Below are 10,699 nucleotides of genomic sequence, written 5' to 3'. Positions count from 1 at the left end.
TTTTTCTGGTCGGAATCGATGTTTACCTCGATCCGGATTCAGCATCCCAGCTCTTTGACGTGACATTCCTATTCCAACCAAAGAATGAGATCAGGTAGCCCCGATTTCTACCGTATGCAGATAGTCCCCTTGTTTCTTAGAGTAAAACGATAAGAAACGACTTGAGCCTCGATTTTCTAGAGACCCTGATAGTGATGTCATCCCCGTGATGTAAGCGATCGAGGTGACTGAAACGTTCCGTCGGTACAGTTCCCCAAATCATTAATGCTTGTCGGTGGGCGGTCGGCCACTAGCACCACCGAACCGTCGCCGTAAATCTATAAATACAGGTTCTTTGGTTGAATCAAAATTTTACTTTCACCTCCACCATGTTTTCTAAGTTTCTTACTTTCTCCATCTCTTCTCTTTCACCACCCATTGAGTCAACTTAGTTAGTACCTGTAGACAATAAATTTACGTCGAGAAAAAAAAAATCAAGACCGAAAAATATTGCAACAATCGTAGTATTTTATTTCGAATATTTGAGTGTTACAATCTTTATGAATCCTCTAATTTTTCTTTTCAATAGTAAATGAATTCAAGGGCCTTTGAGCTTGATCTTGGATCTATGTTTGTTGCCACGAACGATGATCTTGTTCTTAAGCTTGAGCTTGAGCTTGATTGCTTGAACTTGACCTTGATTTGTTCTTCGTTCTTGAGCTTGAACTTGATTTGTTCTTCGTTCTTGAGCTTGAACTTGGTTGCTTGAAGCCTCAAACTTGTAGAGAAATTTGCGGCGTTTGATCCACGAGCTCTCTCTTGCTTCTTGTTATAACTTCTGGTGTCTTTTCTGGGTTATGAAGACCCCTATTTTTAGTTGTGGAAGGGAAGAGTTATGATAAGAACAAACTCTTTCCGATCAATCAAATTGAAGTGTGACATGGCCGCATTTGATTGGCCAGAACATGTCACTTGCACACGTGGTGCGGTTTCATTGGCCCTTTAATTTGACTTGGCATGCCTTGTCATTTTGACACGTGACACAATCCTATTGGCTCTTCTGTTTGACTTGGCGCCTCACGTCATTTGACACATGACACCAAACTGGGCCTCTAGGAAGATGATATCTTGGGCTTAATGAAGTGGGCTCATCACTTTAGCCCAATTAAATGGGTTAGCCCAATGGATTAAGACTTATTTATTAATCAATTTATATTGGACTTATATGGGGGCATTTGCATCTATACCCACTTTTTGTGTCACATTTTAACTTGTGCTCGCTTTGCAAAAAAAATTGCAAGCTTACCCTTTTTTTCGCATAACTTCAGCAAACGAGGCTGAAGTAGCAAAGGCAATCACGCAAAACTTCAGCATTCTAGTAGCAGGGCCTGAAGTTCTGCTCTAGAGCTGAAGTTTTTGTTTTGTAACTGGCGAACTTCAGCTCTAGAGCTGAAGTTTTTGTGTTGTAATTGGAAACATCAGCTCTAGAGCTAATGTTTTTGTGTTGTAACTGGGAAACTTCAGCTCTAAAGCTGAAATTTTTGTGTTGTAACCGGGAAACTTCAGCTCTAGAGCTGAAGTTTTTGTTAATTTGTTGTATTTGTCAATTATAATTTTCTAGCTGTATTTTTGTTGTTTTGCCTTAGTTGTAGCAAGTGGCTGTTAGCTGAAGTGGACTAGAATGAGCAAATTATGTTTTTAAGAAAGCCACAAGATGCTCGATATATGTCCTCTGAGACAAAAGAAGGAATAACGGTGCCCAAACAAACAAAAATAAGTAGAGAGACGTATGAATATATACTGCACAAAAATCATACCAAGAAATATATATATTTCCAAAGGGCACACAAACAATTGGCCTTACAAAAACGCTTTCAAACAGTAAGCAATCCAAAACAAACCCAACTGGTAACTTAAACTTTTTTCTAAGACTAATTTGCTGTAAATTTGGAGTAGAAGTACAATTGTCGAACTGTTCAATTAAAAAAATTGACCTTATAACTAAAGCAGTGTTGCTTCTGGAGATAAATACCAATTTGTTTTGTAACTTGAAGAAGAAAACAAAGGAGGAGAAGGAGGAGGAGAAGGAGGAGGAGAAAGATGACTGAAGTTATTTAAAAAATGGGTACAAGTTAAAAGTTTTTAAAAAAATGAGTATACGTTAAATGGATTTGGGCGCCTCGTACAATTTTTACACTTATATGACTAATCCAATTATATTGGCCCAATAAATTTATTTGAACTAATATACTTTGAATTTAAAATATAGTCCAAATTATTTTACGAATTTAATTTCAATAAAATTTATATGTCTACAAATGCCTCCTACTTCAAAACTTGCCGGGTACATTCGTCGAATATCGAAAGACGAGGATTGAAGTATTATGACTGCCACCCCGTTGCTATCCTTTCTTCAAGAAAATCGTATTTTTTTGTCTCCGTTTCACTACATTCCTTTCAAGATTAAGCAAAAATCTCAAGTCCAACTTATAACATCCCATGATGTCTTAACTTTTTCTACACAAAGTGTCAGATTCCTTAAACAAACTCCACGTAAGGCAAGCTTGGATTGGCATGAACTTATATTTAAATAAGGATTTCCAAGGCAAGTCCAGGTTTCGATATATAAGCCTTAAATTGCTTCTCAAAAATTGTACATTTTAATGCACATGGCTTCTGTTAGAATCAAGCCTCTTTCAACTTCTTAATTAGATTTCTACTCGTATTATGAAACACAAGCATTATTATCCGAGAGTCCATCAAAGTACCGGAATACTAATTCATGTTGGGGACTAATTGTTGAAGCTGCCGAAAATATTGATCCCACATCGATATTATACTGTTGCCGGTCATCTACAGAGATCTATATAAACCCATGCGTCGTATTTGGTTAGCATCAATTCACAATATTTGTAAGTCATTTGAGTCTAGTTTTCTGGATTCGGAAGCATTGACGTGAAGGTAATTTCTTCTTCTTTTCTTGTGCTTTCTTCTTTGTCATTTTTTTTGCAAGTCAAACAAGAAGGATGTGTTCTTGTTTGACGAGATGATCCATGCATGAAGAAGACCATCATAGGGTGTGAGGGGATGGGTACCCATCCCTGCCCGAATATCGGAGAGATTACTCTCATGGTCCGACTACCGGAAAGATTACTCTCAATGTGACCCGACTACCGGAGAGATTACTCTCAAAATGACCCGACTACCAGAGAGATTACTCTCAATATGGCTCGACTATTAGAAAGATTACTCTCAATGTGGCCCGACTACCGGAGAGATTACTCTCAATATGACCCGACTACCGGAGAGATTACTCTCAATGTGGTACGACTACCGGAGAGGCCAACTTAAGGTGCAAAGGGACTCATATGTCCACCTTAAGATTGGAAAGTTATAGTTCCTTTTAAGGGCAAACCCACGAAGAAGCCAACTTAAGGTGCAAAGGAACTTATATGTCCACTTTAAGATTGGAAAGTTATAGTTTCCTTTTAAGGACAAACTCACGAAGAGGCCAACTTAAGGTGCAAAGGGACTTATATGTCCACCTTAAGATTGAAAAGTTATAAAGCTTCAACTCGAAGACTTTATGGACATGATGACGTCGACTTGAATACTGGGAAAACTTTGAAGATTTGGCGGACTTTGTAGACTTCAACTTGAAGACCAACAAACTTGAAGATTCGGCGGACATTGATGTTTCAACCTAAAAAATTTAAGGGCTCAAATACTTCCACTTGAAGACCAACGAGTTTGAAGACCGAAACTTGAAGAACGGCGAACTTGAAGATTTCAAATTGGAGACTTCGAGGGCTTAAATATTTCAGCTTCTCTTTTGCTTTACATTGTCCGACTTTTATCTTAGTCGCATAATTTTCAACTTTACGCGCATGTAACAAAAGATTCATATTTTATCGTGAGAGAGTCCAAATAATGAACCGTTTGATTTCTCGAAAATTAGACTTCAATATCTAAAATATATCCAAAATTTAGAATCAAACAACTTCAGAATTACCCCAGATAATATTTTTGAAACCAATTTTAGATCCCACCATATTAAAATTTTTAGATTTGTGCAGTCTCACCAAAAACATCATATCTTAATGTAGAAATATCGAAATTGCAAACCGTTTGATTTCTTGAAAACTAACTTCAAAATCTAGAACATATACAAAATTCTTAATTAAAAAACTTCAAAATCGCCCCAGATAATATTTTGAAATCAACTTTATATTGCACCATGCTATCAATTCCAGATTTGCGCAGTCTCACCAAAAAAATTCATATCTCGGTGTAGAAATATCAAAAATTGCAAACCATTTGATTTCAAAAAAAAATTAGACTTCAAAATCTAGAACATATCCAAAATTCTCAATCAAACAACTTCATAATCGTCCCAAATAATATTTTAAAATCAACTTTATATTGCACCACGCTATCAATTCTAGATTTGTGCAGTCTTACCAAAGAAATTCATATCTTGGCGTAGAAAGGTCGGAATTATGAACCGTTTAATTTTATGAAAACTAGACTTCAAAATCTAAGACATATCCAAAATTCGGAATCTAATACTTTGAGAATCATCCCAGATATTATTTTGAAGCTAACTTTAAATTCCGACACGTTGATAATTTCAGATTTGCACAGTTTCACCAAAAAAGTTATATCTTGATGTAGAAACGTCGAAATCATAAACCATTTAATTTTCTTGAAACTTAACTTACAAATCTATAACATATACAAAATTCACAATTTAATGCTTTAAGGATAATTTCAGATGATATTTCGAAGTCGACTTTGGTTTTTGATATGTCGACAATCCCAAATTAGCGCGACTTCACCAAAATTTTGTTATCTTGATGTGGAAGCCTCGAGATCGCAAGATCTTTTTAATTGCCAAATAGAAATTCAAGAGCTTCATTCTCATCAAATATCTTGGATTCAAGTCTCACTGAATTTGAAACGTCGTGAAGGCTTCACAAAAAAAACTTGAAGGTTTGGCGAACATGAAGGCATAGAGAATCCCCAGACATTGATGCAAATATTTTCATTATTTCAGTGAAGATACCATTTTACCATAGCAACTTACCCCCATTAAATCAAATGGTATCCAAAGTTCAATAGGAGGATGGTATCTTAGCTCAATTTTCAAGTGCCGATTGAATGGATTAAATTCCATCGTACTTCATTCGGACAACAATTGGGCGATTATATATCTTTTGAACTTATGTGATTGAACTCAGAATGAAACTCTAAGATGCCTACGTACCTCGGTGAAGAGGATCAAGTCATACCATAGTTCAGAATGGGTAGAATTTTTTATGGCATTTGGCGGCAGCATTATACATCGAAGAGTTACGTTGCTTGAAGCCAAAGAGATCACAAATCTTGTTCATCAACCAATTATCGAATGACTTTCCATTATCTGTTATTATGTTACGAGGAATGCCAAAGCGATAAATAATGTTTACTCGGATAAAACTTGTAACATTTTCCTTCTTTACTTCCTTAAGAGCAACAACTTCAGCCCATTTTGAGAAGTAATCAATTGCAGCCAAGATGTATAGGTGCCCACCAGTGGACTTTGGCAGTGGTCTAACAACATCCAATCCCCAAGCGTCAAATGGCCAGGATACAACAGTCAGGTGCAACACTTCAGGAGGTTGATAAATAAAATTTGCATAGAATTGACAAGCCTTGCATCTTCAAGCGTAGTCCAAGCAATCTTTTACCATCGTTAGCCAATAATATCCCATCCTTTTTATATGGAAATGGAGCTTTGGTCCAGATTGGTGTGATCCACATACCCCAGAATGCGCTTCTTGCAAAGCTTGGAGTGCTTCATCTTCCCCTAAGCATCGCAGGAGTACTCCCTCGAATGATCTTCTGTATAGGGTATCTTTGTAGTAAAGGAAGCGAGGTGCACGACGACGGATTTCAGTCCTTCTCATCGGATTTTCTAGAAGTATCCCATAGCATAAGTAGTCGATAATGGGTTGTCACCATTCTTCTTTCTGAACTTCAAAAACCGCGACAAGATGCTTGAGTTTATTTTCTTCACCTTCAGCCTCATTTGGTAGTGGTACTACCTATTTTTGGCAGACAGTAACTTGCGCTTGATCAGGCAGGGTTAACGACGAAGCTAGGGCAGCTAAAGCATCAGCCTTCTTATTTCCTTTCCTTGGCACTTGATGAATAGTCACATCACCGAGCCACCCTATTAGCTTTTTAGTGTAATCATGATATGGGCGTAGTTCAGGCTTCTTGACCTCGTAACTACCTAAAAGCTGATTGACCACTAACTGAGAGTCACCAAAGACTTGCAATTGCAACCACTTCATTTTGACAGCCATTTTGAGCGCAAGTATTAGTGCTTGATACTCAACAATGTTGTTATAGCAGAGTTGCATCAACATAAAAGAGTAGGGCAAAACTCCACCTTGAGAAGTGACAAATACTACACCAGCACCAGCCTCTCCGCGATGCGCAGCACCATCGGAGTACATCTTCCATGGAGGCTGAACTTCAATGACCATGGCGTCCTCATCAGGTAGTTCGTCAGTTAGCTCCCAATCATCAGGTATAGGGTGATCTACCAAGAAGTCCGCTAACGCTTGTCCTTTTATAGCCTTTTTTGGGATGTACACGATTTCAAATTGTTGAAACTAGAGGTACCACCTTACTAGTCGATCACTAAGGACAGGTTTTGACATCACGAACTTGGTGGGATTCGCTCTAGAAACCAAATGAACGACATGATCTTGAAAGTAGTGCTTCAACTTTTGGATTGAGGAGACTAACGCCAAACATAACTTTTCAATTGGCGAATAATTCAGCTCATTTGGTGTCATCATCCTGCTCAAGTAGTAAAGGGAGTTTTCTTTCCCTTCACTATTTTCTTGGGCCGACAACACTCCAACAGACCTTTCTTGTGCTAAAATGTATAGTATCAACGCCTTTCCAAGTATTGGGGCTGCCAAAACCGGAGGCTTCATCAAGTAAGATTTAATGCTCTCAAAGGCATTGCTACATGTTTGGTCCCATTTGAAAGGGACACCTTTTTTCATAAGGAGACTGAATGGTTGGCACCTCCCAACTAGGTTTGAGATGAATCTCCTAAGGTATGCTAGCTTTCATTGCAAACTTTTCAATTCATGAATATTGCGGGGCTCAGGCATTTTCAAGATTGCATCTACTTTGGCTTGATCTATTTCAATCCCTCGATGTCGGACAATGAAACCTAGGAACTTTCCGGAGGTAACTTCGAAGGTGCATTTTAATGGATGCATCCTAAGTTGGTATCTCCGGAGCAACTCAAATACCATTCTCAAGTCTTTCAAGTGGCCGCTTTTCTTTATTGATTTTACCACCAAGTCATCAACATAGCATTAGACATTCTTGTGGAGAAGGTCATCAAAGATATTCTGCATAGCTCTTTGGTAAGTAGCACCAGCGTTCTTCATGCCAAAGGAATTACCTTGTACTTGTAGCAATAAATACCCTTGGGGTACGGAATGCAATAAGCTCTTCATCTTTTGGCGCCATGCGAATTTGGTTATAGCCTGATGAACCGTCCATAAATGACATTGCCTCGTACCCAATAGTAGCATCAATAATCAGTTCTGTGATGGGAAGCGGTAATTCATCTTTCGGACACGCATTGTTAAAATCCCTAAAGTCAACGTACACTCGAATCTGGCCATTTTTCTTCCTTATAGGGACAATACTCGAAACCCATGTTGGGTATTTAACTTCACGAATAAATCCAGCTTCGATGAGTTTGTTAACTTCGCTTTCAATCAAGGGAACCAAGTCCAGCCTAAAGCGCCTTTGAGCTTGTTTAACAGGGCGAGCGCCATTTTTGACTTCAAGGTAATGGACTGCTACTTTCGGGTCCAAGCCAGGCATCTCTTTGTAACTCCAAGCAAAGACATCCCTGAACTCCTTGAGTAACTCAATATAAGTGCTCTCTTCATCAACTTCTGGTAAAACACTTAGGTAGGTGGGTCTTGGTTCTTCATCGGTGCTAAGGTTAACTTCTTTTAAGCCATCAACTGTCGTCTTCACTCCTTCTTCAAGTTCAGGTAGAGCATCTTTCGCATCTTCATCTTCTTGAGGTTCCCCATCGTTGAAGTATATGTGATAACACGGTGAAACATCCTCCAATTCTGCATTATCCTCCATTGAAGATGGAACACCATTCTCACCTTGTACAGTAACATGATATGAAGAGCCCACACTTTCTTCATCTTCGTCACGTTCATTAGTGTAGACCACAGTATATGGCTTTACCTCCAGTACTTCTTTACATAAAACCATAAGTTTTGTTTGTCGCCTCATTCTAGAAGGAACCAAACTTTGGAAATCCTTAGAGATCTTCTGGATTTTGGGCGAAGCGGGTATTCTTATGCTTTGAAATATTCTCTGGAACTTGTTCCCCTTCTTTAGTGGACCCAATTTTTCAAACACGGAGGTCCTCACATGTGATTTTCCAAGTCGATCAAAGATAGAAGGCTTGTTAGAAGCGAACGATTCATCTTCTATAATGATATAGTTGCTGCTCGCCCTTCTTATGGAGATGCACACTGGTGACGGTTGCTTGTATCCGAAACTTTCACGTGGTTGTCTCGTTGCAGCTTCTGATGGTAGCTTCCCTAACTTTGACGACTCATTAGGATTGTATGCAGATTTTGCAAATAGCCTATAAGCGTTAGGATCAAAACCTTCATCTGTTCGCTTCGTAGGGAGTCTGCAAATGATTTTTGGCCACAAATCCTACAAGTGGCTTTGATCACAACTTTACTACCTCAATTCGTTTTATCGGAAGAGTTAACTCCTTTAGCATGTTAGTTTGGAGATTAGATGATTTGCCTTCATCTTTCTTCTTTTTAGGGACATATTGGAGCGCATGACTTACTTTCTTGCCATAAGACGCAATATTCCCTCTATAAGATTTATTCGCATTGGGTTGTACCTCCTCAGTAATAGCTTTGGCTTCACCAGTAGTCACCTCTGCTCTTTTAGTTGTGGACTCATCATTCTTGCTTTTCATGCCATCATCAACTTTTAGCTCCTTCACAATACGGTCCTTCAAGTAGAACTTTGCATCGGCGAAGTGTGACTCAGCTTCAGTGAATGGCTCATCATCAACAACTATCTTCTTCTCGACCTCACCCTCGTAGTATTTTAAACATTCATGGTAGGTAGATGGAAATACTTTATTCTCATGTATCCAAGGCATTCCAAGCAAGACGTTGTATGAAGTCTTTGCATCGATCACATGTATCCATGCACTTGATTGCATATCTTCAATAGTGATTTCCATCTTGATCACGCTTATGGCTCTTTTCCCCCCTTGGTTGAATCCTTGGATCATCACACGACTTTCCGAGAGTTCGTTCATAGGAATACCAAGTTCTTTCACAGTGCGAATTGGAAAAATGTTCACTGAGGATCCTTCATCAACCAAAATTCGATTTACCCTTTCATCACGCAGATAGCCAACCAGGTACAATGGGCGGTTATGGAGAGTGTCACTTAGCAGAAAATCGTCATTTGTGAACGTGATCTTTTCCTTACAAGCATTAACTTCTTGAAGAGTGGACTCGATTAGATTTTCCGAAGATGGTGCCAATGGTAGGTCATCACTCTTTTCTTACCCTTTATCAGCATTGCAACAAGAGGCCTCAATACCATCATGAGAAATCTTCAAGCGGAACCAAGATGGCAAGAAATCGTCCAAGGTCAAGTGGTGCATCTCCACTTTTTCTTTCTTCAAACGCCTAAATTGATTCTTTTTCATTGGTCTTTTTACCATCATCTTCCTTGTTGGTTGTTCTATTGATTCTTTTTGTGGGCTCCTTTTGTGGTGCCTACGACGAGTCACCAACGTCCAACCTTCATCATCATCAGGTTAATCGTCTTTAACTTTGTTGTTCTCCAGTAATTCCTCATTTTTGATTTCTTTTAAACTGCATAACTCATCTAGACTGAATGATCCAAAGGTTATAGAGACTTGATTCGCGCTTGCTTTCTCATCTTCAAGCATAATCTTCTTTTTACGGGCCAAGTCCATAACTTTATCCTTGAAGACAAAGCACTTCTCTAGATGGTGGCTTACAAGTCGTTGATATTTGCAGTAATTTGGGTCATTCGTTGATATTTGAAGACAAAGCACTTCATTTGGTCGCTTCATCTCCGGAAGCTCAATGAGATTTAACGCGAGAAGTTCTTCAAAAATGTTTGGCACATCAGAATCCAGAAATGGGTACTCTTTCTCTTGCATTTCTTTTATAGTCAACTTTCCACTTGGTTTATCTTGAAAAGAAGTGGATTTCATATTCTTCTTCTTGCTCACCTTCGTCGTGAATTTCACAGGCGACGTGTTGACATTCATAGCTTCTTTGCTTTCAGACTTGGGTACGAACTTGCCCCACTTCCTGACTTCTTGCTTGTTATTGCCTTTGCGAGGCTCATAGATAGGAAACCTTTCATTTCTAGAGGAGGCCATGCTCAACTCCATGTCATGGGCACGAGTCGCAAGTTCTTCAAATGTGCTAGGCTTGATACCTTGCAAGATATAGCGCAATCCCCAATGCATGCCTTGGATGCACATCTCTATGCCTGAAGCTTTACTAAGCCTGTCTTTGCAGTTGAGGCTTGCATTCCTCTAACGATTGATAAAGTCGATAACTGGTTCCCTATTTCGTTAACGAGTATTTGT

At 38.9% G+C, this 10,699-nt stretch overlaps 1 protein-coding gene across 1 annotated transcript; it reads right to left on the bottom strand.

The window, feature by feature from the left end:
- Positions 1-6,065: 6,065 nt before the first annotated feature.
- LOC138879835 (uncharacterized) lies at positions 6,066-9,793 on the bottom strand. The gene is made up of 6 exons (XM_070159473.1): positions 9,636-9,793; positions 9,194-9,458; positions 8,894-9,076; positions 7,454-8,751; positions 6,720-7,002; positions 6,066-6,605 (listed from the first exon to the last, which is right to left on the bottom strand). Exons 1-6 carry the CDS (start codon positions 9,791-9,793, stop codon positions 6,066-6,068), a joined length of 2,727 nt encoding a protein of 908 aa, XP_070015574.1.
- Between the last annotated feature and the right edge of the window lie 906 nt (positions 9,794-10,699).

This window comes from Nicotiana sylvestris, chromosome 10 (genome assembly GCF_000393655.2).
Source record: "Nicotiana sylvestris chromosome 10, ASM39365v2, whole genome shotgun sequence".
In the NCBI taxonomy this organism is placed as follows: domain Eukaryota; kingdom Viridiplantae; phylum Streptophyta; class Magnoliopsida; order Solanales; family Solanaceae; genus Nicotiana; species Nicotiana sylvestris.
This window is presented reverse-complemented; position numbering and strand designations above follow the sequence as displayed.